The following is a 26,073-nucleotide window of genomic DNA, read 5'->3' on the forward strand; positions in this document are numbered from 1 at the left end:
AAGCTTTGGGTCCAAAGCATGGGTGGCGTGGGGGACCTGCGGAGGTCCTCCAGGTCAGGGATTGGGGCTTCAGGGCCCCACGTGGCTCTGGTCCTCTGCTCTTGCCACCATTTTGTCTGCCAGCAGTCTCTATCCACCATTGACCACTCCAGTCTTTGTCAAAGAGACCCCTTCAAAGATTCTTGGAATCTTGACTACAGCTTGTTGGAAGTTAAATGAGAGTATCTCCTATACAGTGGTACCTCGGGTTACATACGCTTCAGGTTACATATGCTTCAGGTTACAGACTCTGCTAACCCAGAAATAGTACCTCGGGTTAAGAACTTTGCTTCAGGATGAGAACAGAAATCGTGCTCCGGTGGTGCGGCAGCAGCGGAAGGCCCCATTAGCTAAAGTGGTGCTTCTGGTTAAGAACAGTTTCAGGTTAAGTACGGACCTCCGGAACGAATTAAGTACTTAACCCAAGGTACCGCTGTATATTTTGGAAAGTGGTTTGTCTGTCTGTTCTCTATAGGTTCCACCCCCTATCTGGATATCATTGGCACAAGGGTTTCTAAGGTGGGAGCAGGGGTTTCTAAGGTGGGAGCAGGGTTGTCAAATTTGGGCCACTGGCTGCCATTTTGAATCAAGATAGCACACCAGAGCATTTCCAGGAAGAAACATGCCAGGAAGAACCTGGCAGTGTGAATCAGCTCTTAGTTGGATAGAGAAGGATAACGGTGCACATGTCAAGCACAGTTGCTAAGAACAGCCAGCACTGCCCCAACATTAGATTTGTGCACAGTGGTAGAACTTGCAGCAGTCGAAAACAGTAAACCTGAGTGATTAAGAGGCTTAACCATTCCCTCTTCCAAAGTCCTGTCCGTATCAGAGATCATAACTATTTTATCAAGCTTTAGAAATTTTGTAAGAATGTTTGAGGAAGGGACATAGCTCAGTAGTAGAGCACATCCTTTCCATGTGCAAATGGTCCTAGGGCACATTTCCAGGGTGGATATACAAAGGCTCCCTGGAAAACTGCTGCCATTGTGTACAGTAGTGAGCAAAAGTCATCAGTGGCCTGACTGTGATGGAAGGTAGTTTTCTAAGTTCTTAAGAAGTAAGCAGAGCCAGAGTGCAGGGGGGCCAGACCAGAGGAACAGACTCTTGCACTGGGGTTTTGTTTCAGGGGTTCTGTTGGCAGAGGGGTTGTTGCTGATATTAATTTTTTGTCTCTTTTTAGAGTTATGTGGAAAATGTTCAATTTGGTTGTTTACTTTTTGATGAGTTTTATTTATTGTTTATGTCTACTTTTGTTATGTTTGTAATGATGCACATTTTTTCATGTTGGAAGCCACTTTGAGCATGGTTTTAACTATGGAAAGGTGGCATACAAATTAATTAATTAATTACTTCGCTCGATCTTTGACATGGTGGGTCCAAATTCACAAATTATCGAGTCGGGTATTCCTTTCTCCTAAAAATTTCTGGGCCACACCGGGCCTTTGCAGTGAGATCTGCTTCCCTCCAGCAGCTCCACCTGCCCTGCCTTGCCCTTGTGCCTTCTTTGTGTGCGACGGCCTTATTCTTAGTCTCCTTCCCTCCTTGTTTCCTCACAGGTGCTGTAACCCAGCAAGGGAGGGCCACTTCCTTCGCTGACTTCGGCCCCTTCCTCCTCCTCCTCCTCTCCCCCCCTCAGCCCCATCTATAACCGCAACCATGTCGGACTTTGTGGAGAGCGAGGCTGAGGAGTCCGAGGAGGAGTACGATGAAGATGGGGAAGTCGTCACCAGGCCACCCAAGAAGTTTGTCGAGGATGAAGACGGTGAGCTTGCTTCGCTTTCCCCCTCGGGTTTCTGAGTTGTGCCAACAGTCTGTCCATGTGAGTCTCTGCCAGAAAGCTTCCAAACAGCAGAGGGAGCGTCTGTGCTGGTCCATGGCAGGAAAAACAACCAAGGCTCCTGTGACTCATTTCGGCTGGCGGTTTTGGGGGGCTTTAGCCGACAAAGGCTTCTGACTTGGTTGGCTGCATTGCCCGGAAGCTGCGCCCTGGCAGGCCAGCTGTATTCAGGGTTTGTTCACTTGGGAACAGGCTGCATCTACACACCTTAAGTGGCTGGAGGAATGTAATTGGATTTGGGGGCAAGAGGAATGAACGGATTGAGAAACGCATCCACCGGGCGCCCCAACATAAAAATTGGACTTTGGAAAGGGAACGGTTGTGTGTGAGCTTCAGGCCTTTGTGGAAGTTTGGTGCTGGCAAACAAACCCTCAGTTAAATGAGAGCATAAGAGCCTAAACCTAGCTCTGCTGGATCAAGCCAGTAGCCCATCTAGTCCGGCATCCTGTTCTCACAGTGGCCGACCAGATGACCCAAGGGGAAGCCTGTGAGCAGGATGTAAGTGCAAGAGCGCTCTCCTCTCCAGTGGTATTCGGAACCATAGCTGCCTCCAGCTGTGGAGGCAGAGCATGGCCATCGTGGCTTGCATCCATTATTGATAGCCTTCTCCTCCGTGAATTCGTGAAATCCCCTTTTATATTTTGTGTTTCTGCATTTTTATGTTGCGAACCACCCCGTGAAGGACAGCATACAGATTCAATAAGTAAATGGATAGATTTTAAAGCCATTTAGGTTGGTGGCCATCACTGCCTCCTGTGGCAGGGAGTTCCATAGTTCAGCTAATCCTCTGCCTCTGGGAATTTGCTTTTTCTGCACCCGGTGCCTGACTTCTGTATATTTATTGTATTGACTTTTATTGTATTGACTTTCTCCTTCTATCAGAGGAGGAGGAGGAAAACCTTGATGACCAGGACGAGCAGGGGAACTTGAAAGGCTTCATCAATGATGATGACGATGAGGAAGAGGAGGAGGAGGAAGAAGCCAGTGATTCCGGAGACTCTGAGGACGATGTTGGTCGTAAAAAGAGGAAGCGCAGTAAGTTTGGGGGGTGGTCAGCAACAAGCCAGTCCCTGTCGGTCTTCATTCTCTGTGCCAGTCCTCTTCAACCGGTGCCTCTCTGGATGTTGGGAACTACAACTCCATCAGCCCCAACTAGGAGTTGTGGTCCACACCATCTGAAGGGCTACCCTGCGTCATTTGTCCTCATTGAATTCCACCTGCCCATAGCCCCACCTTCTGCCTGACCTGGGTGGCGCACCTTTTTCCCCCTGCCCTCCTCCTTCCCACCAATCTTTTCCAGCTTCCTTTTCTACTTGTTTGGGGTCCTGACTTTCCATCTCTCCCTCTCTAGACTTTGATGACCGTCTTGAGGACGACGACTTTGACCTCATTGAAGAAAACTTGGGTGTCAAAGTTAAACGGGTGAGTAGCACGTCGCACTCTGGCAATCTTTTAAGTGAGCAAGGTGCTCTTATCTCAGCTATCCTAATCTACTACTATTTCGATTTGCTGGATCTTTTGCTTTAAAAGGAAGGGCTTCCTCAGTCACCTCTCCTTCAGGCAATGTCTCATGCTACCATGCAGTCTGAGAAGGCTGTGCTGGAGAGACTTAAATCAGCCTTACTTCCCTCTCCGCCCCCCTATGTTGTTGACTGGGACTGATGGGAGTTTTTGTCCAAAATATCTGAAGGGTACCTGGTTGGGACCTCAAAGTAGATTGGGTCCCACTGCAGCCTGGCTCTTACCCCTATCACATGTCTTTTGTTTGGCTGAGGTGTGGTTGTTAATAATAATAATAATAACAACAACAAATATTTATACCCTGCCCATCTGGCTGGGTTTTCCCAGACACTCTGGGCGGTTTTCAATAATAATAATAATAATAATAATAATAATAATAATAATAATAAAGTGATAAAATGTCAAACATTAAAAACTTCCCGATACAGGGTTGCCTTCAGATGCCTTCTAAAAATCAGATAGTTGTTTATTTCCTTGACATCTGATGGGAGGGCCTTCCACAGGGTGGGCGCCTCCGCTGAGAAGGCCCTCTGCCTGGTTCCCTGTAACCTCACTTCTCACAGGGAGGGAGGGAACCGCCAGAAGGCCCTCGGCGCTGGACCTCAGTGTCCGGGGAAACGATTGGGGTGGAGACACTCCTTCAGGTATACTGGGCCGAGGCCATGTGGGGCTGTAAAGGTCAGCACCAACACTTTGAATTGTGCTCGGAAACTTACTGGGAGCCAATGTAGGTGTTTCAGGACCAGTGCTATATGGTCTTGGCGGCCACTCCCAGTCACCAGTGTAGCTGCCGCATTTTGGATTAACTGTAGTTTCCGGGTCACCTTCAAAAGTAGCCCCACGTAGAGTGCATGGCAGTAGTCCAAGTGGGAGATAACCATAGCATGCACCACTCTGGTGAGACAGTCCGCAGGTAGGGTCTCAACCTGCGTACCAGATGGAGCTGGTAGACAGCTGCCCTGGACAGCAGTAACCCTGCCTTCTGCTACATCTTGAATGATCTCCAGGCAGAGTGGAGGCCTCTGTTTATAGGCAATAGGGTTAGGAAAGACGGTGTCCCTGAGAGGTTGTGTTGGGTGTGGAGATGAGGGGCTGCCTGCTGAGTCCCTGGAAGGTGTGGGGAGTCCCTATCTCAAGGGGCCCGCAAACTGATCAAACAGAATATATTTCCCTCGGCAGCAAAAATTCAGGCGGGTGAGGAAGATGTCAGATGACGAGGATGACGAAGAAGAGGATTATGGGAAGGAGGAGCACGAGAAGGAAGCCATTGCTGAAGAGATCTTCCAGGATGGGGAGGGCGAGGACGGGGGAGAGGGCGGCGAAGGCCCCGTTGCCGCAGCCGAGGAAGAAGAGGAAGAGGAGGAAGATGAATCTGGTAGGTATTGATGCTCACTCCTCTGGGATACTGGATGAAATGATAGGAAGGGCTATGAGTTGAAGGAAGGTGTTCAAAGGAGCCAGTGGCAGCTAGTGGCCTTTGGAAAGATTCAGAAGCCAGCCTTGGGGAGCTCTTACCTAACATGGGAGCAACATATTTCTTATTTCATTAGATTATTTTGCTCAGGCTGGAGCCCCCATGGCAAAGTAGTGGTATATTCCAGACTGGTGTGAGGGGGAGACCTCCCTCCCTGCCTCCCAGCTGAATGGGGGGTCCCCGGCAGAGATGCACCAGCCACTGGGCATAGATCAATAATTGGTCGAGACAGAGGTGGGGTGAGGGAAGGGCCCAGTTCCAGCCACCCATGTGAGCAGTGGCCATTGCTGTTTCTTCCAGACATCGATGACTTCATTGTGGATGACGATGGGCAGCCTCTGAAGAAGCCCAAGTGGAGGAAGAAGCTCCCCGGATACACAGACGCGTAAGTCGGTCGTTCAAGATCCGACTGCGGGGAGGGAACCACCGCCAAAGGGAAATGTTGGGCGTGAGCGGTAGCATGACAGCCATCTGCAACCCCCAAAGGGCTGTCGCGTGGAAGATGGAGCAAGCCCGTTTTCTGCTGCTCCAGAGGGCAGGACCCAAGCCAAGGGTTCAAAGTGCAAGAAAGGAGATTCCAGCTAAGCTGTAGGGAAGGAGATTCCTGAGAGTAAGAATCATTTGACAGTGGGACGAAGTGCCACAGAGGATGGTGGCTTCTCCTTCCTTCCTTTAAGCAGAGTTCGGATGGCCATCTGTCAGAGGTGCTTTAGCTGTGATTCCTGCATTGCAGGGGGTTGGAATAGATGACCCTTGGGGGTCCCTTCCACCTCTACAATTCTGCGAAATGGTTTTCCTTGCAGTGGCCCCTGGAGCTGCCCAGCTCCCTTTCAATGTGGAAATGGGCCTGCTTTGGCTTTAGGTGTTCAAAGGCCCCCTGTTCTCATAAGGCTCTTTGTGGGCAGGTCAGCTGCTGCCCTCTCTCCTTCCCCCACCCCTGAGACATTGAGGGTCTTCAGTGGTCAAATACCAGTGTTCCTGTCCTCTCCCAGTGCTTTGCAAGAGGCTCAGGAGATATTCGGAGTGGACTTTGACTATGACGAGTTCGAGAAATACAACGAGTACGACGAGGAGATGGAAGACGAGTACGACTACGAGCCCGAAGAGACGGAAGGGGAGATCCGCGTCCGGCCCAAGAAGACGGCCAAGAAGCGCGTCAGCCGCCGCAGCATTTTCGAGATGTATGAGCCCAGCGAACTGGAGAGCAGCCACCTGACAGACCAGGACAACGAGATCCGGGTGACTGACATGCCCGAGAGATTCCAGGTGAGGAGACCTGCCTGTCCGGTCCTTGCTTCTCCCTTTTCACTACCTGCTGCATTTGCAGCAAGGGTGGGGGGACACCTGTGGCTGCCCCCAGATGTTGCTGGAGTCCAGCGCCCATCACCCTCATCCCTGACCACTGGCCCTGCTAGATTGCTGGGGATCTGGAGTCCAGCAACATCTGGGGGCACAGATGTTCCGTAGCCTTAGGTCACAAAACGCAGCCCTGACCCGCTTAGGCCTCTTGCAGCAAACTTCACCCCTTTGCACTCTGTTTTCCTCCTCCCAGCTGCGCTCGATCCCTGTGAAGAATGCCGAAGATGACGAGCTGGAAGAGGAAGCGGACTGGATCTACCGGAATGCTTTTGCCATGCCCACCATCTCCCTGCAGGTGAGGATCTGCTTGGAGTGACAGCTGTTCTTGGAAGACTGTAGGACATGTCTCTATGTTCGTTGTTTGCTTTATTATTACTCCTCCACTCTTAAGGTCCCAGGGCAAGTTGCAGCCTATAAAGCAATATTGAAAAGAATGCAAAGCAACTTAACAGCCATAAAATTGAGATGGGTTTTGTCAAAAGACGTGCATCTTCAGCATCCTTTGGAGGTATATAATGTAGGTGCCAGAGACACATCTCTGGGGAGGGAGTTCTACAACTGAGGGGCAACCACAGAGAAGACCCTCTTTTGGCCTGCCACCTGCTAAACCTCTCAGGGCAGAGGGCATACCAAAAGGGCCCCCTCTGCTGATCTCAGCACCCAAGGGGACTGTAGGGAAGGAGGTGGTCTTTCAGGTATTTGGTGCCTGGGTCGTTTAGAGCTTTAGATGCTAACATGTGCACCTTCAATTGGGTCTCGAAGCGAGCTAGCAATCATTGCAGCAATCCCTGGTGGTAGGTAATCTCGCTGCTGCATTTTGGACTAACTCTAAGCTTGCAGAGCCTGCAATATTGACCCCCCCCTCCAGAGTTCTCCTTCACCGCCTTCTCTTTGGAGTTGTGTTTTTTGCCAGCTGGGTGTCAAAAGGGTTGAGGTTCGGCTGTCTCTGGCGCACAGGTGTGGTAGTCTGTGAGGTGGGGGCTTTGGGCAGGGGCACTGTTAAGGACAGTGGAAAAGGAGGAGATATTTGACATTAAAAATATAATTAGAGTAAACAGTTGGCTTAAAACAGCTATCTTAAAACACACGTCAAATTTAGAACCGTAGAACTGCAGAGTTGGAAGGGACAGAGTTGTATGTGGCCCATATGGGGATTAAACCCATGACACTGGCGTTGTCAGCTGTAACCAACTGAGCTAACTCTCAGCCTACTTGTCTCACTAGGTGTTCCCGTACAAAAAAAAATGTGTTTCAGCTAATTCTGTTTAAAATTTAAAATATGATTAAAACCAGCAGCTGAAAATGCACGTCAAACCCAGATGTCTTGCTAGGCTTTCCAGAACAAGAAATATTGTTAGCAGGTGCTTGAAATGAGTACGGTGACAGTGTCTGCCTGGTGTCAATAGGCAGGGAGTTCCAAAGGGCTGGGTGTTGGCACGCTCAATGATAGTATTTATTCTATGGTTGTAAGAAACGTCAGTGTCAGCCGACCCCCCTGCCTTCTCCTTGCCCCCCAGGAGAGTGCCGACTACCTGGACCGCGGCCAGGCCAGCAGCAGCTTCAGCCGCAAGGGCCCCAGCACCATCCAGAAGATCAAAGAGGCCCTGAACTTCATGAGGAACCAACACTTTGAGGTGAGCTGGGATGGGACGGCTGGGCTGCTTCCTTGAGGGTGGAAGCTGGAGTCCAAAAGCACAGCCACGCTGACAGGGGCCGATGGCAGCTGGAATCCCTAATCCCTGGCAGGTGACCGGGCACCGAAGCCTGCCATGAACAGGAGGGCTCCTGTCCGTGAGCCCAACCTCCTTGGGTTTAATGGGGTTTCCCTGTCCCCCCCCCCCCCTTAGGTTCCGTTCATCGCCTTCTACAGGAAGGAGTACGTAGAGCCAGAACTGCACATCAATGACCTGTGGCGAGTCTGGCAGTGGGACGAGAAGGTGAGCCTCCCAGCCCAGCCGCCTCACCTGAGACGGTGATTCTGCTCTAAGATAGTTGCTGTTATCACTGAAATGGGAAAGGTGGTGCGGACATAATGGACTCCTCTTTTTAAAAACAGTAATAGGGAAGTGCAGGGATGCGGGTGGCGCTGCGGGTTAAACCACAGAGCCTAGGACTTGCCGATCAGAAGGTCGGTGGTTCGAATCCCCGTGACGGGGTGAGCTCCCGTTGCTCGGTCCCTGCTCCTGCCAACCTAGCAGTTTGAAAGCACGTCAAAGTGCAAGTAGACAATCTCTGTGTGAGGGGGAAATGGGCCCAAACTTGACTGACCACGACCAGATTGTCTGTGTCGTGGGGTGTTGATGTTCATAAGGGCACAAGAAGATGGATCAGGCCAAAGGGGGCCCATCTAGTCCAGCATCCTGTTCTCACAGGCGCCATTCAGATACCCGTGGGAAAACTGCAAGCAGGATTTGAACACAAGAGCCCTCTCCCCTCCTGTGGTTTCGAACGACTGGTGTTCAGAAGCATGGCTGCCTCCAACTGTGCAGGCCGAGCAGAGCCATCCTGGCTAACTAGCCACCGAGAGCCCCTCTCATACATGACTCCCTCTATGGAGTCAGCTAGCTAAGCCCTGTGACTTCAGTTCCAGCATGACCCTGGCCAGGAGTCTCTCATTCCTTTCCCTCTCTCAGTTCACTGACCTTTGCAAGAAGTGGGGGTCCAACCCCCCCAACCGTTGGAAGGAAGCCCCCACCCCCTGCATCTTCCGTGTTCAGACCCACCACCATATTTTTGTGCTCGCTGGCCAAAGGGACCTGTCTGGCTCTGCTCTGACTCTTGCTGCTTTCCTTACTCAAGGAAGTTCAGTTGGAGGCGAGAAGTCGGTGGGGTGGTTCTGGGAAGGCAGTCAGGTGACTCAAAGCAAACTTCCCTCTCTCTCTCCCTTGTCCCAGTGGACTCAGCTGAAGATCCGTAAGCAGAACCTGACCAGGCTCTTTGAGAAGATGCAAGCCTACCAGTACGAGCAGATCTCTGCGGATCCAGACAAGCCTCTGGCAGACGGCATCAGAGCCCTGGACACCACCGACATGGAGAGGTACCGTCTCTCCTCAGAGCTGTTAGGCCAAAACTTCAAGGCAAGCCGGTGCCTTGTCTCAATGGGAACACGTGGTTCCCCCTGGCCGGCCTGTCTGTCTCTTCCCGAGAGCCTCGGGGAAAACTTTCTGTGTCTTCTTTTCTTGACTAGGGCTGCCCTTTTGCCATTTCTTGTCATTGTCGTGATTTTGAACAAAAGGGACACTGCAAGTATTTTAAGGAGAGTCTCCTTACATCCAATCGTACCTTGGTTGTCAAACGGAATCCATTCTGGAACTCCATTCAGATTCCGAAAACATTCGACAACCATGGCGCGGCTTCTGATTGGCTGCAGGAGCTTCCTGCACATAATCGAAAGCCGAGTTGGATGTTTGGCTTCCAAAGAACGTTTGCAAAGCAGAACACTCACTTCCGGGTTTGCGGCGTTCAGGAGTCAAAACGTTTAACTCCCAAGGCACTCGGGATCCAAACTGTACTTAAGAAGTGAAGAAGAGTCTGGTCTAGCCATGTCCAAGGTCCGTTTTGGGGGCCTAATCCGGCCCGCAGGTTGGTTTGATGTTGCCCCTGTGGCAGTTTATTTCCTGGGGTAAAATCCTAAGAAAACCTCAACAACTTCAATCCTAAAAAAATCTCAGCATCTTCAATCCTAAAAAAAGTTAGTAAAGTAAAGAAATGAAATCTGTTTCTTGTGGCTCCCGCCAAATATATATATATTTTAAAATGCCTTCTCCTGCTTCTGTTTTGGCAGGCTGAAGGACGTGCAGTCCATGGATGAGCTGCGGGATGTGTACAACCACTTCCTGCTCTACTATGGGCGAGATATCCCCAAGATGCAGAATGCTGCCAAGGCAAGCCGCAAGAAGCACAAGAGGGTCCGGGAGGACGGCGAGGAGGAGGAAGGTATGTGGGTTGCAGGAAGGGGCTGCCTGGTTTCTAAGGTGGTCGTCTCCATACTCCCACCCCACCATCTCCCCCCTCTGGTGCCTTCGCTACAGGGCTGTCTCTCTCCCCCACCCTCTGAGCCTGGCTTTCTGCACATGGTGGTGGGGCCTGGCCCCATACCCTCCCTGTGCCAATTGCTGTGGGTCGCTAAAGCCCTGAAACTGGGCTGCTGCCTTCCTTTCGCATCAGAGGTCTCTGCATCTCTGTGTTAGTTCAGCCTCCCCCTCTTGGGGTTTCCTCTGGGCATTGTTGCCCTGTGAGGCATCTTCGCAGCCACACTGCCTGTCGGACTGATGGGTGTTGTAATCCCAGGCCATCAGGAGGAGCACCAAGCTAGGAGTGGCTGTGCTAGAGAGACGAGATGCTCATGGTGAATCTCCCCCCTTGCTGGATGGGGGAAGGAGGCGGCCTCTCTCACTTTGTCAGGGGGGCTCCCCTTTCCTTGAGATTTCTTGTTAGTTTATTTATTGGATTTATAGTCCACTTTTCCTTCAAGGCACTCTTAAGTGGCGTACATGGTCCTTCTCCCCATTTAATGCCCACAACAACCTTGTGGGGTAGGTTAGGCTGAGAGGCAGTGATTGGCTTCCAAGATCACCCATGGCTGAGTCGGGGAATTTGAACCCTGGTCTCCCCTGGGTCCTAGTCCAACACCCTTAACCACTGTGCCACAGTCCCTCTCTGCTGATGTTCCCAATGTGTCTGGCCTCTCCTGGTGGTCCCTGGTAGTTGGGCATTTCCCCAAGGGCCTCTCTCTCTCTTTCCTTCTCCAGGCGAAGGGGAGGACGTGGAGGACGAAGAGCAGAAGGGGCCGGAGCTCAAGCAGGCGTCTCGACGGGACATGTATACTATCTGCCAAGCGGCTGGCCTAGGTAGGTACCAGCTCCTGTGCTCCCTTGGCCTTTGCAGTGAGCCAGTTCTCTGCCTCCGCAGTTGGAGACAGCCGTACTTCTGAATCCCTGTTGCTGGAAACCTCAGGAGGGGAGAGGGCTGCTCTTGTGTTCAAATCCTGCTTGGGGACTTCTGGTCGGCCCCTATGAGAACAGGAGGCTGGGATAGGTGGTGGTGATAATAATAATAATTTTTAAAAAATATTTATACCCCGCCCATCTGGCTGGGTTTCCCCAGCCACTCTGGGCGGCTTCCAACAAAAGATTACAAATACATTAAAACATCAGTCATTAAAAACTTCCCTAAACCGGGCTGCCTTCAGATGTCTTCTAAACATCAGATAGTTGTTTATTTCTTTGAAATCTGATGGGAGGGCGTTCCACAGGGCAGGTGCCACTACGAAGAAGGCCCTCTGCCTGGTTCCCTGTAACTTGGCTTCTCGCAGTGAGGGAACCACCAGAAGGCCCTCGGCGCTTGAGCTCAGTATCCGGGTTAAATGCTGGGGGTGGATGACTGACGGTAAACTCCAGCAGGGCTATCCTTATATTCTCATGACTGACGGTTGCTGTTGTCCACCTAGATGGCCTAGCCAAGAAGTTTGGGCTGACCCCCGAACAGTTTGGGGAGAACTTGCGTGACAGTTACCAGCGCCACGAAACAGAGCAGTTCCCAGCTGAGCCCTTGGAGCTGGCCAAGGATTACGTCTGCAGGTAGGAGCCCTGGCTCAGGTGTAGCACCCTCCTGGCTGGGGAGCGGGGACCCTTTGACCTGTCTGCCTCAGTTTCTTCCTTTGGAAAGGAACTCAAAATGTCTTGGCGTTAACAGCAATAATGTTAAGGCTTTTGGAAAATAAAAATAGCAATAGTCTAAAAGCAGATTAAAACTCGCAGCAACTTACCTAAACCAGAATGTTTTCAGTAGATGCCAAAACGTGTACAGCAAAGGCACCTGCATGTTTGCAATAGGCAGGGAGTTTCAACGTGCTGCCACACCAGTAACAGTGCCAGTTCCATCAGTTTAAGTGGTCAAGTGGGCATAAACCACACTTTGGTTATAAGCCCAGAACACATTGCAATTAGTTTTAGAATATCAGACACAGCGGTACAGAAGCTGGTTGGCAAAGCCTCTTGGGTTTGACCGGGCTGCCTGAATAATGCACGTTTTTAGAAGGCTTCCTGTGGGTGGGCTGTGATGAAGGCGGAGAAGGGAGGGAGTGGGTGGGAGGGAGTTGTGAATAACAGCTGGAGGCTGGGAGTGAGGAAGGGGGTGATCCTGCGCCCCACCCTGACCCAGCCGTGCCCTTGCCTTGGCGCTCTCCACAGCCAGTTCCCCACCCCGGAGGCCGTGCTGGAAGGGGCCTGCTACATGGTGGCCCTGCAGATTGCCCGCGAGCCCTTGGTCCGGCAGGTCCTGCGCCAGACCTTCCAGGAAAGGGCAAAGATCAACGTCGCTCCTACCAAGAAAGGGAAGAAGGTAAAGCGCACCTGCCTGGGTGGTTCTCCCTGGCGAACGGGGGGAATCTGGTGCCAAGGCTCTCTCTGCTGCAGTGGTGGTGGAGCTGTTTGGCTTGGGCTTTGGACAGACCCGGGTTCAAATCCCTCTTCGTGTGGCTGTCCCCAAGGCCCAGCCAGTAATTCTACAAACCCGTTTGCGGCACGCTTGAGAATTCACAGTTCAGCAAGCAAAGGCTTACATTTAAAAACTGAGCAAGCAGAAGCTGTGAAAGAAAATGTGGAAGAGGAAGTGGAAGACCATGGCAATATATCTCTCTGTCTCTCAGCCTGGTCCTACCTCACAGGGTTGCTGTGAGGGTGGGGGGAGCAAGAACCTTGAGTTCCTTGGGTTGGAGGGAAGGCATTAAAACATGCCCAATTGGCAGGGGAAAAGAGAGGCGAGCCCTGGTGGTCGAGGGGAATAGCTGAATTCCAAAAACATTGGCATGGAATTGGGGGCTGCGAGGGTGTCCTGGGAGGGCCTGCATGGAGTGTTCCTCTCTTCCCCTCCTGAGTCGCTGCCTTCTCTCTCCCCTCCCCTTCTCAAAACGGCAGGATGTGGACGAGGCCCATTACGCCTACTCCTTCAAGTACCTGAAGAACAAGCCTGTGAAGGAACTGCGGGACGACCAGTTTCTGAAGATCTGCCTGGCCAAGGACGAGGGGCTCCTGACCATTGACATCTGCATCGACATGAAGGGCGTTGAGGGGTGAGTCTGCGCCTGAAGACACCCCCCCCCATTTCCTCCGCTGGGTGAATCTCAATGTCATTGGGTGGGTAGTAAGTTGCTCTGTGGCAGATCATCGGCTTTGCTTGCATGCAGAAGGTCCCAGGTCCAATCCTGGCGTCTGTCTCCAAGTAGGGCTGCAAAGGACCTGAGTCCAGCTGCAGCCGCTGTCCCTGTAGCATTCCCCAAACAAGGAAGGATTGGACTCTGATTAATAAAATACACACGAGGCTTGATCAGCAAGACTCTGGGAGGAGTGCATATAATAATCCTCCTCTCCACCCCTCGGCCCAGGTCGTTTTATTCACAAAAGAACTTTATACACAGTGTTTGTAAAAACCAATCAAATTTCCCCTGAGCATTTAAAAAAACAACAACCCCGTGGGACAAAGTCAGATCAGAAGAAATCCTGTTAACTACAAAGACTACTTTGAACATGCCTACGTATCTGGGAGTAAATAAAGCAGGACTTGAGGAATACATTCAGCAAACCCAAAGGTCATAAACAAGCAGTAAAGGAAGGAAGGATGGGGTAGTATTTGCCATCTCTTTGTGAACTCTCTTCCTGGCCCTAAGATCTATCTAAAGATTAACAAACTCAAGGAAAGGTACATCAAAGAAGCTACCTGTCAAATTGATATGTGGATGCTTGCGAAGATAACAGCCCAGGACTCCAGCCTGTCTTTTACAGGATTTATTGAGTGCAAAAACTTATGTACAGTGCAGAGGTTTTCAAAGCATGTCTGCCTCAATCGCTAGCAGTTTCTGGAAGTGGTTCTCACCTGTTCCCCCTCCAGCAGAAAACCCCCGGAAACCCTCCTCTTCTTTTCCTTTCCTTACGTGAAAAACTAAGCGCCGGAAGCTGCTCCTTTCTCTCTTCGATCGCAGCCTTTGAGCTTCTCTCTCTCTCTCATCTTCGGTGTCTCCTGAAAGTCTCTTCTCCCCCAACTCTGATGAAGTACAGCTGCTCATCAGAGGAGGCTCTCTGTGCATTCCTGTCTCTCCCCCCTTCTCTGCGAACCCATCCCTGACACTATCTACTATCTTTATGACTCAGGATGCCCAGTGAAGCAACTGGCCTGTGTTTTTAGAATGCTGATAGGTATCTGTCAGGCAGAGAAATAGGACATAGATGCAGAGGCATGGATTGATCAGAAATCATATCAAAATGGCTCAAACCCAGACAACGCAATGCTTTCATTGCTGACACAAATGGCTTGCTCCATATTTTTTTATAATTCCTCATAGCAATCCCACCTGATCACTACAGTCCCCTCTTGAGTTGCCCAGCCAACTGGCATCCAGGGGCCTTTACTGCCTCCTAGTGGTGGGAGGAGTGACGAAGCCATGATGCCTAGGAGCCCCTGACTGCCTCCTCCTCCTCCTCCCTTTCCAGCTACGGCAACGACCAGTCCTACTTCGAGGAGATCAAGCAGTTCTACTACCGCGACGAGTTCAGCCACCAGGTGCAGGAGTGGAACCGGCAGCGCACCTTGGCCATTGAGCGGGCGCTCAACCAGTTCCTCTACGTCCAGATGGCCATGGAGCTGAAGAACAAGCTGCTGGTGGAAGCCAAGGAGTTTGTCATCAAGGTGGGTGTCCAATGCTGCCCACCCCAACCCCCCTTGGCTTAGGCCCCATGTGCTTGGGGAGCAACTGGCAGGCAGCTCCTGCCTCTGGGAGAGCAGGCCTAGCCTAGATGGTTGCTCAAGGAAGAATCCTAGAATTGTAGAGTTGGAAGGGACCTCTTGGGTCATCTAGTGCAACCCCCTGCAATGCAGGTGTCACAGCTGAAAAATCCCTGACACCGGAGTAGGTGAGCAGGCTTTCTTACTGCAGGCTGGGGGTGGGGTTGCATTTGGCATCTGGAAAAATCCATGTTTTAATTTCCCCCTCTTTGTTAAGCAAAACTTATGGTGAAATCCCAGCCCTGGGCCAGGGGAGTTGGGAGGAGACCTCCTTCCGCCACCCCTCTGTGTCATCAAGCTTTCCACTTCCCAGTGCCAAAAAAAAGTCTTTGGGGAACATGCATCATGAATGCGGAAAAATCCCTGCAAAGCAGATGCGCATGATTCTGTCCGATTTTGTGTAGTTTAGTTCCAGGAAACAAGAGCCAGGTGTGCCAGCTGTGGTGATGGCAGATACTCTGGTCCTTTTCTCAATGTGCTACCGCCCTTCCTCTCCAGAGAGGCTGCCTTGCTTTGCACGGAAGAAAGAAACGAGCATTCCTTTTTGCATATTTAATATACGGATGAGCCAGGTGACAGTGGGCGACTTTGTGTTTCGAGTATTTGCACCCGAGATAAAATCACATCATAGAAGTGGCTCCCAAGCTTGGGGGGGGGCACAGCCCCCTCAGATCCATAAAGTCATCCCCCTACCCTATGAAAAGCATCGTTCAGAACAGCTGTTTGCACAACCCACTAATAACACAAGGAAATTCAAAACAGTAACAATTAATTGCACATTTATTCATAATCCAGTTAAAACTATTTAATTTAATTCAAAAAAACCAGAAGAACTTTATTTTTCAAAGCTTTGCCAGCTCCAGTTCCCCTTGCCTCTTAGGGAATTCCACCGCCCCCTTTGGGGACCACTCTCATGCAGCCCCAAAATGGTTTTTCGAGCTCTGCCCCTTAGATACTTTCTGAGGTTCCGTCAAACCCTCCAAATGGTCCAGGTGGAAGTTTCTTCCAGGGTCTGCCCATGAGTCGCCTTCCTCCTTCCTTTTCTAGGCTTGCAGCCGGAAGCTGCACAACTGGCTGAAGGCGGCTCCTTACCGGCCAGACCAGCAGGTGGAGGAAGACGACGACTTCATGGACGAGAACCAGGGGAAGGGCATCCGGGTGCTGGGCATCGCCTTCTCCTCGGCCAGGTATGGAGGCTCCTTGGCAGAGATGCGTCCCCAGCGCCCTGGTGGGGTTTCCTCCCCGCTTTTCTAACGGCGCACCGTTCCTTTTTCTTACAGAGACCACCCTGTCTTTTGCGCCCTGGTGAATGGGGAAGGGGAGGTGACGGATTTCCTGCGCCTGCCGCATTTCACCAAGCGAAGGAACGCCTGGCGGGAGGAGGAGAGAGAGAAGAAGGTGAGGGGAGAAGCTGAAGTCTTTGCTAGGAAGCCACCAGATACTTGCGGGAGCTTCTGGTGCAAGGAGCCGGTCTGTGGTTTTCCTCCCACTGCCAGTCTGGAAGTGCAGGGCTGCTGGTGTGTCTCTGGTCTCAGGCCTAGAACATTCTCCCCGCAGTCTGCTGCAACCCTCATCTGAAATACAATACAATACGATAATCTTTATTGACATTGTCCCATACAGAACAGCGAAATTGGAAAAATCTATACCAGACATTCAGAAACCAACAAGCCAGCTATCCCAGCCTAGTTAGCCCCCTAAAAACTCTGATACCCCGTGATTAAATAGGATATACTCCCATAGAGACTACCTCACACTGTGTTTAAAACCAAAATCGCATTTGGATAGAAACTGTTTCTCAGGCGGCTAGTCCTAGTCTTTATAACCCTGTACCTTCTTCCAGAAGGCAGAAGCTGAAAGAGATCATTTCCGGGGTGCGCACTATCTCTGCAGCTTTCTTGTTTCTGGTATAGTGGTAGAGTCCTGGGCTCTAAGACCTGGGAGAGACCAGGGTTCAAATCCCCTTCTTCTTTCCCGCCCCCAACTCCCTGGTGGAAATTTGAGCCCATCACAAGCCCTGCCTCCATACTGGCTGAGAGGGCTTTCTTCCCATCACCAAATCACCTGCTTTAGGAGCCTTCATGTGTAAAGTCGCTGTGTTCTGTCCGGTGTCCTTTCTGCCTCCCTCACTCTCTACCCCTTTCTCTGCCCTCAGGCTCAGGATATCGAGACCCTGAAGAAATTCCTGCTCAGCAAGAAGCCCCACGTGGTCACCATTGCCGGAGAGAACAGGTGAGCCACCTGAACAGCAAAAGAGCCTGACTGCTGGATCATGCTCAGGACTCCTCTAATTCACCATCCTGCCGGATGCCTCCTCCTCAGCACATTCAGCCCTCATCCCATTTTTAAAAAAATATATTTATCTCCTACTTTTCTGTTTTAAACACAAAACAATCACGACTCCAAGCAGCTTTCATCATACTTTAAAACAGCCAGCTGGAGTGAGGGTGTGTACAGGGCCTGCTGTGTATCATCTACTCCTGGTTTATATTTGGCGTTTTTGCTTTTTGTTTTCGGATTGGCTGTTTTAAATACTTGATGCAAGCTGCCTTGAGTGCTTCTGCTGCAACAGGAAAGGAGGATATGAATGTTTTAAGAACAGCAGAAGTTTGCTCAGGAATGAGCAAGTAGCAGCTCAGTGCCGGGGGATAGGGGACCTTTTTCACCCTGAAGGCCACATTCCCTTCTGGTTTTTTATTTTAAAATATTTTTTATTACAAATTTGCAACATATTTTAACATAAGCAAAAATTCAAATTACATTTACATTTCAAAATCCACCCCCCCCCCCACTTCTCACAACTTCCCTTCCTGGTTTATCACATTCTTGTTTCTTCTGCTTATAATATACACCTTATACACTAAAATTAAAGTTATACATTCTTAATCTATTTTATATTTTCTATTTATTAATTGTAAGTGCCGGCCATGTTCCCTTCTGGATCATAGCCGTCAACGTTTCCCTTTTTTAAAGGGAAATTCACTTGTTCCGAATAGGATTCCTTGCAAGAAAAGGGAAAAAGTTGATAGCTATGTTCTGGATGCAGCCTGCCAGGGGCCCGCATGCTGGGGTGGGCGGGGCCAGAGGCAAAAGTGGGAGGAGCAACAAATGTAAACTGCCTTTGCATGGTAGACTAGTTTCTCCATTCAGAAATCCCTTTGCAGCCTTCATCCAGAAAAACGAGAGGCATCAATAGGGTCCAGCCAGGCAAAAACACTCAAGGGAAGGTCCAGCACTGGGCCGGTGACGGGGTGTGTCCTGAGGGCCAGATAGAGAGGTTGGGGGGGGTCATCTTTACGTAGAGCAAACCCTGCGCCCAGACAGGGACAGGATGCCTTCTGCTGCACGGCTCCCTCTTTGGGGTCAAGAGATGCCGCTCAGTTTGCAACGGTGGTTCGCTCTCTCTCATGGCCAAGCTCTCAGCTGTTTCCTGCTTCCTCCTCTCCCTTTGCCAGGGATGCCCAGATGCTGATAGAGGACGTGAAGCGCATTGCCCACGAGCTGGACCAAGGGCAGCAGCTCTCCTCCATTGGGGTGGAGCTGGTGGACAATGAGCTGGCCACTCTCTACATGAACAGCAAGAAGTCCGAGGTGAGCCTGGAGACCCTCCCCCCCCCCCATTGCCCAAACTCGGGACACTTGCTGTCCCCTGCCTGAAGCCCTGGAGAGCCACTGCCAGCCAGGGTAGGCACTGCTGAGCTAGACGGACCAAGGGGCTCTAAATGAGGTACCGTAGTTTTCTGTGTATAAGGCGAGGTTTTTTGACTTTTAAAATATGTTACAAATTGGGTGTCGTCTTATACATGGAGGGGACAGACAATAGGTGGTTTATGCGACACGTGCGATGGGCAGCACTGGTCAATCTATGGGCAATCCTCCAAAAAAGCTCAACAACTCTGGGCAATCTCCCCCCGTTTTCCTAATTTTGAGTCCCCCAAAATAGGGGGCGTCTTATACACAGAAAAATACAGTAGTTTCTTGCGTAGTGTCTAGCTTTTAAAAAGTGTTTTATTTTATTTGTGGTTACAGTCCAGGAGCCTTCAGCAAATTTGAAAACTGATTCCCCCCACCCATTTCTCGTGATGCTATATCTTATTGCCGTTCATATTACAGTGGTACCTCCGGTTAAGTACTTAATTTGTTCCGGAGGTCCATACTTAACCTGAAACTGTTCTTAACTTGAAGCACCACTTTAGCTAATGGGACCTCCTGCTGCCGCTGCGCCACCAGAGCACGATTTCTGTTCTCATCCTGAAGGAAAGTTCTTAACCCAAGGTTAAGAATTTCTGGGTTAGCGGAGTCTGTAACCTGGAGCGTCTGTAACCCGAGGTACCACTGTATTTGGATGTCATGGGAAGCTGCCTCACGTGTGGTTATGAGAGGAGGGCTGTATGAACCCCTTTCTGGTGTGATTCTCTTGCAGACCGAATTCCGGGATTACCCCCCTGTCCTGCGCCAGGCCGTCTCCCTCGCCCGCCGCATCCAGGACCCCCTGATTGAGTTCGCTCAGGTCTGCAGCTCCGACGAGGACATCCTCTGCCTCAAGCTGCACCCTCTGCAGGTAATACCACCGGGAGAAGATCTCCTTCAGAAAGCAAGACTTGCCGTCCTTTGCTCAGCATCAAATTCTGTATCTGTAAAGAATTCCATGTCTGGAGAGGCACTGCTTTTTCATTCGGAAATCTGGTTCAGTCCCTGGAAGTGTGTGAAGGCTTTCAGTTGTCCGTTGAAATCCCGGAGGCCGGCTGTGAAAAGGGCTTGTGTCTGGGGTTGGGGGGCTGCGGGGGGGGGGGACGGCAGGCGGTCATTTTCCATTGCAAGCTGAAGCAGAATAAATCATGCTGAGTCCCTGCCTCTTTATCCCCTTGCCTTTGATATATTTTAAGATCCACCTTACTCCCACTTTGTTGTAATCTGCTTTAACTGTTTTTTTAATATTGTGTTCTTAAATTCTTGTAACCTGCCCCGGGACCTCATGGAGGGGGGAAGGCAGGTAAAATAAATAAATACATGAATTACATTACATTTGTATCCCACCCTTCATCTGCAGATCTGAAGGCAGTTCACAGCATAAAATTACAATAGAAAACATAATAAAAATAAGAATAAAAACAGACCAATAACTCCCCCTCCCACAACACATTTAAAAGGGTGTGCCAATCAGTTAACGGCCCGGTTGCAGAGCGATGTTTTCACCGGGTGCCTAAAAGTGTTTAATGAAGGTGCCCGTTGACGAGGGCTGCCCTGTGCCCTGCAGTCTGCCACCCTGGAGCTGAGCCTCACGGCTCCGGTGTGTGAGTATAGAATATAATAAAATAGAGTAGATTTTTATTATTACGGTCACAGACCAGTTCCGGGTCACTTACAATATCAGGAAAATCATAAAACACAACAGGAATACATTGAATTGCAATTGGGTATAACAGAGACAATTCAGCTATAGCAGCAGTTAAAAAAATAGATTAAATCTTGATCACTAAAATATAACCTAAAATTATCATTTAAAACCTTAATCATTTTGGTAGTACAGCTTGTTCCCTGAGTTTTATGGCAGCCGCACAGAATTTGGCCACCCTTAGTGTGAGTTTTAGACATTGAGGTTCAGACCCATTTGGAGATTTTTGTATAACAGGAGCGATAAATACCGAGCGTATATCCCTGTAGAAACGGCAGCGTAACAAGGCATGAGAGACAGTTTCTACCTCCATCAAGCTGCAGGGGCAGACTCATTCCACATACGGGTTTACCCTCGAATCTGCCCTGCAATAAGGCAGATGGCAGCCCGTTGATGTGGGTGTGTTTTTTCTCCCCCAGGAGCACGTGGTGAAGGAGGATCTGCTGAACTCCCTGCACTGTGAGTTCATCAACCGTGTGAACGAGGTCGGGGTGGACGTCAACCGGGCCATAGCTCACCCGCATAGCCAGGCCCTCCTGCAGTACGTCTGTGGCCTGGGGCCCCGCAAGGGCACTCACCTGCTGAAGGTAAGCAGAAGGCCCTAACAAGTCAAAGACGGCACTTGCGTAAGTCTCCCCCTTGAGGCCAGGGTGGCCTCACTCTGCCTCCTGGTAGTAGGGGCCTGTCCTGCTTCCAGCTCTGGGTTGGTTCAGTCTCCAGGGAATGATCCTTGCCTGAAATTCTACAGAGCTGCTGGCAGTCTGTGTAGGCAGCACTGAGCTATATGGACCCAGAAGTCGTATCTTTGTAGAAGACAGCTTCCTGTGTTTCCATTTAAAAATCTCTTCATTTAGAATCATGAGGACTAGGGTTTTCCTTTTGAAGGGAAGTAGCTTTAGGTTAGTGGTAGAGCACCTGCTTCGTATGGGAACGACGAAATGTCTGAAGCCGTGTGGACAACACTGAGCTACGTGGAACTGTAGGGGAAACACTAGTTTCCCTTACTGGAGGTCAGTAATAAATCAATCAGCGTTTATTTTGCGCATGCAAGGCGGCAGCCCTAATGCAGAAGTCACTGCAAAGAATTCAAATGCAGTACAAGCATAGGTGTGGCAACAAAAAAATCATCCACCCCACCCCTTCATCGCGTTTGCTCAACACCGTCGTGAAGCATCGTTTCAGCGACACTAACCAACCAGCAGTTTACCCCTTTTGACACAAACGGTCCCTTTCGTTGGTTCTCTGTTTTACAGCGCCGGCGATGCAGAAGTGCTTGATCTGCAGTTCTCTTTGCAGCTTCTACAGCATTTGTTGCATTCTGCATCTCCTGATATCTCCTGATGTTCTCTTTTCTGTAACATGGCTCACTGGCTCCTTTTCAGCCACGTCAACTGTGGCCTTGTCTTTCCCCCTCCTAACAGTTTCTTATCAGGGCAACGCAACGATTTATCTGTTTTGGCCTCTTGGTATAAGGCAGCCTCCTACACTCGTGTATTACGGAAGAGGCCCAGCTCAGCAGGAGAGCCGCCTGCCTGCCTCGCAAGCAGAAGTTCCCAGGTTCAGTCCTGGGCATCTCAGCTGGAAAAGGGACAGGCAGGAGGTGACAGGACAGGGCTTTCTCTGCCCTGGGACCTTGCAGAGCCCCTGCCAGTCAGAGGAGGCTACCGTGGGCTTAGAGGGACAAACATCCTGTCCGAGCATAAGGCAAGAGGACATGGCATTGAGGCCCTTGCCCAGGCCACCCAACCTCCTTATATAAGGCAGCTCCTTTCTGCCAGGACGAAATGCCTCCCTCTGGGCAGAGCTGTGCCACATAATTCCTGCTCTGCATTTGTAAAAACTCAAATCTTTTAGTGTGGCGGCACCTGCACTTTGGAGCTCCCTGCCGTTTTACCCCAGGCAGGCCCTTTCGCTGTGTTCCTTAAAGCACCTCCCAAAAACATTTTTTAATTTAGACGAAGCCTACTCGGATGCCTAGATTGCTGGCCTGTTTTTAGTTTTAATTTTTGAAATGTTTTAATTGGTTCTTATTAACAACCCTGTTGTTTTCTTATTTGAGGTTTTCTACGATCAAACAGCGCATGAATTTTTATGAAATGAAATAAAGGGATGCTCTGTGCTCCTCTTAGATTCTGAAGCAGAACAACACCCGGCTGGAGAACCGGACCCAGCTGGTCACCATGTGCCACATGGGGCCTAAAGTCTTCATCAACTGTGCCGGCTTCATCAAGATCGACACAGCATCGCTGGGCGACAGGTGAGCAAGCGGGGCGGCAGCGGGGGGTGGGGGTGAAAGGTTTCCCTCCCTGTCCTTCGGGTCTCAGGTTGGTTCACAGGATAAGCCAAGGATCAGCAAACTTTTTCAGCAGGGGGCCGGTCCACTGTCCCTCAGACCTTGTGGGGGGCTGGACTATATTTTGAAGGGGGGGGGGGAATCAACAAATTCCTGTGCCCCACAAATAACCCAGAGGTGCATTTTAAATAAAAGAACACATTCTACTCATGTAAAAACACGCTGGTTCCCGGACCGTCCGCGGGCCGGATTGAGAAGGCGATTGGGCTGGATCTGGCCCCCGGGCCTTAGTTTGCCTACCCATGGGATTACTGTTATTTTTTATAAATGGTTCTATAGATTTTTTAAATAAATAAATAAAATAAAATAGAGAGAGTCTGGCTGCTGGATCAGGCTAGAGACTCAGTATTGTGTCCTCACCGTGGAGAGTCAGGTGCCTGCAGGAAGCCCCCAGGTGGGATCCAAACACGAGAGCCCTCTCCCCTCCTGGGGCTTCCAGCAACAGGTCTTCAGAGGCATCCTGCCTCCCGCAGTAGAGGTGCAGAACACCCCTTGTGGCTGGTCACCACTGGTAGCCTTCTGTTCCTCCGTGAATTTGTCTCACCCTCTTTTATAGCCATTCCTGCATCAGGACTTCCTTCTGTTCCAGGGGGTCTCGGTCGCCTTTGCAAGACCAGCGCACTCCAGTTTTTCACACCTTCTGCTCAGTCCTCCTTTTCCTTCTCTTATTGTAGCACGGACTCCTACATCGAGGTCTTGGACGGGTCCAGGGTCCACCCAGAGACCTACGAGTGGGCCCGGAAGATGGCCGTTGACGCCCTGGAGTACGATGAGTCAGCTGAGGATGCCAACCCGGCCGGAGCTCTGGAGGAGATCCTGGAAAACCCAGAGCGCCTGAAGGACCTGGACCTGGATGCCTTTGCCGAAGAGCTGGAGAGACAGGTTGGTGGCGGGAAGAGCCCTGAGGGGCTTAGATGGGGGGCGGGGAGAATCTGGCCCTCTGGTTCTCACCTCTCCTTTTTCTGTCTGTCTCCCCCTCTCTCAGGGCTACGGTGACAAGCACATCACCCTGTATGACATCCGAGCCGAGCTGAGCTGCCGCTACAAGGACCTGAGGAGCCCCTACCGCTCCCCCAACTCGGAAGAGGTCTTCAACATGCTGACGAAGGAGACACCCGAGACGTTCTATATAGGTAGGAGATGTTCTATAAATGTCTGCCTCTCCCCTCGGGGCAAGGCTACCGAGGAGGAGGAGGAGGGCAGTTGCTGTTCCGGTGCTTATGGCCAGAGAAGCGGGGGCACTGATGGAGACTGGGAGGGGTGTCACCAGCACACCCCCTGGGGCCACCAGTGTGCTGCCAGCCTTCTTTATTTATTTGGGTTTTGGGGATAAAGATTTGATTTCATTTTATAGCAAGTATAAAACAGACAGAACGGCTGCAACAGCATATGAAAATCAAAACCAAAAGGGGTTGCGAAACACCTCTTGTGCACCCATAAACTCCACCCTTCCCATCCCACCTGTGCCAATTTTTAAACATCTCTATAAACTTTTTTATTCCTCTATTAAGAGTGCTTCCTTCCCCAAAGGTCTGCTTTTGACTTTCTAAATATGGTTTATATGTTTTTTATTACATGGCTTTATGTATTCTCACTGTAAACTGCTTTGAGAGAGAGAGACGTATACAAATATTTGTACAATTAATCAACCTCCATCCCCAGGTAAACTCATCATCTGCAACGTGACGGGGATAGCCCACCGGCGGCCCCAGGGGGAGAGCTACGACCAGGCCATCCGGAACGACGAGACGGGCCTGTGGCAGTGCCCCTTCTGCCAGCAGGACAACTTCCCCGAGCTCAGCGAGGTAACAGAGCAACACCAGTGTGGTGCAGTGGTTAGAGAGGGTCAGACTAGGACCTGGAAAACTAGGGTTCAAGTCTCCATTCAGCCCCGGAGCTTGCCGGGTAGCCATCATGGTGTCTCAGCATAGTCTGCATCGCAGGGCTGTTGCAAGGATAAAACGAGGAGGGGGAGAACCGTATAGACCACTTTGAGCTCCTTGGAATAAAAGGTGGAATATAAATGCAACAAATGAATAGGTCTGCGCCATCAATAAGTCTCGTTCCCTGGCAGCTGCTGCGATGCTTGCTAGGCAGGGGCGCCTCACCTGGCCAGGCCTTTGGAGAGATCCCGGCTGAGGGCACACATGGCCAGCCAAGCAGCCACGCGAGTGTGTGTGTGTGTGTGTTTGCCTGGGTCCTGGTTAGGCAGAACTCCGCCCTCCACCCTCCTTTTGCCATGATCTGCTTCCTCTGCTCCGTTCCAGGTCTGGAACCACTTTGACAGCGGCTCTTGCCCCGGCCAGGCCATCGGGGTGAAGACACGGCTGGACAACGGCGTCACAGGCTTCATCCCCACCAAGTTCCTCAGTGACAAGGTGGTCAAGCGGCCAGAGGAGAGGGTCAAGGTAGGCCATTTCCCTGCCTCCAACCCCCTGCAGTTTAAGTATCACAGCTAAAGAATCCCTGACGGTGGCCACCCAACCTCTGTCTAAAAACCAACAGCTCTGACTGTCAGAAAGTTCTTCCTGATGTTGAGTCGGAATCTCCTTTCTCGTAACTTGGAGCCATGGGTTCGAGCCTTACCCTCCAGAGCAGGAGAAAATATATATATATATATATATATATATATATATATATATGTAGGTTTTGGTGTCCTCGGGTGTCTTCCCGTGTAAAAGTTGGGGTGTCTAGGCGACGTTTCGACGAGGTCTCACTCGTCATCTTCAGGCTGGTGCTTTCGGCTTCTTGTTACTGGAACAGAGCAGGGTCTCAGTGTTTGAGTTCCTATAAATACTGTTGAGGGGTGTGGTGTATAGCCTCCAATGTTCTGGGCCGAGAGGAAGTTCCTAGGCTAGTGTGCCTTTTCTTCTTTTGTTCCTTAGTTGCTTGAGGGATATCTTGAGTGATTTCTTGAGTGATATCCTGAGTACCACTTAGGTGGGTCATTAGGTGTGGATTAGTTGCTAAAGCCTTTGTGTCTTGACCTCTTGAACTTTGTGAAGAGTTTTTCTGAGAAGATGGCTGTAGTTGTGCTCTGGCTTGGCTTCGTGTATAGGGGCGAGCTGTGGTTTTGTGGCCTGTGCCAGCCAGATCTGTGTAGGGATTGCAGGGGGGTGCAGCATCCGGAGGTGCCATCATGGTTTGGCTACTGGATGCTGTCTGTAATTTATCTGTGGAGAGGGTCTGGGTTTGGGTCTGGTGTGGTTGATTGGTGATGGCGTTCTGTGTGCCTCTGGATCTGGTGTCAGTTTTTGTGGGGAGGGCTAATTGCCAGCCTGAAGATGACGAGTGAGACCTCGTCGAAACGTCGC

At 50.7% G+C, this 26,073-nt stretch overlaps 1 protein-coding gene across 1 annotated transcript in view; it reads left to right on the plus strand.

Moving 5' to 3' along the window:
- The window catches only part of SUPT6H (SPT6 homolog, histone chaperone and transcription elongation factor), a 41,268-nt gene that overhangs the window by 6,592 nt on the left and 8,603 nt on the right, over positions 1–26,073 (plus strand). Inside the window, exons 2-28 of the mRNA XM_077919897.1 lie at positions 1,599–1,804; positions 2,762–2,914; positions 3,231–3,301; positions 4,580–4,775; positions 5,175–5,259; positions 5,867–6,140; positions 6,427–6,528; positions 7,751–7,867; positions 8,081–8,170; positions 9,128–9,270; positions 10,018–10,169; positions 10,985–11,079; positions 11,679–11,812; positions 12,425–12,575; positions 13,151–13,305; positions 14,720–14,915; positions 16,059–16,198; positions 16,292–16,409; positions 17,167–17,243; positions 18,467–18,602; positions 19,435–19,572; positions 20,826–20,993; positions 22,536–22,663; positions 23,434–23,641; positions 23,745–23,892; positions 24,422–24,564; positions 25,027–25,167. Of these exons, the coding sequence (XP_077776023.1) occupies positions 1,699–1,804; positions 2,762–2,914; positions 3,231–3,301; positions 4,580–4,775; positions 5,175–5,259; positions 5,867–6,140; positions 6,427–6,528; positions 7,751–7,867; positions 8,081–8,170; positions 9,128–9,270; positions 10,018–10,169; positions 10,985–11,079; positions 11,679–11,812; positions 12,425–12,575; positions 13,151–13,305; positions 14,720–14,915; positions 16,059–16,198; positions 16,292–16,409; positions 17,167–17,243; positions 18,467–18,602; positions 19,435–19,572; positions 20,826–20,993; positions 22,536–22,663; positions 23,434–23,641; positions 23,745–23,892; positions 24,422–24,564; positions 25,027–25,167 (3,765 nt within the window). The 5' untranslated portion in view covers positions 1,599–1,698. The remainder of the gene's footprint in view (positions 1–1,598; positions 1,805–2,761; positions 2,915–3,230; positions 3,302–4,579; positions 4,776–5,174; positions 5,260–5,866; positions 6,141–6,426; positions 6,529–7,750; positions 7,868–8,080; positions 8,171–9,127; positions 9,271–10,017; positions 10,170–10,984; positions 11,080–11,678; positions 11,813–12,424; positions 12,576–13,150; positions 13,306–14,719; positions 14,916–16,058; positions 16,199–16,291; positions 16,410–17,166; positions 17,244–18,466; positions 18,603–19,434; positions 19,573–20,825; positions 20,994–22,535; positions 22,664–23,433; positions 23,642–23,744; positions 23,893–24,421; positions 24,565–25,026; positions 25,168–26,073) is intronic.

This window comes from Podarcis muralis, chromosome 15 (assembly GCF_964188315.1).
Source record: "Podarcis muralis chromosome 15, rPodMur119.hap1.1, whole genome shotgun sequence".
Classification (NCBI taxonomy): Eukaryota; Metazoa; Chordata; class Lepidosauria; order Squamata; family Lacertidae; genus Podarcis; species Podarcis muralis.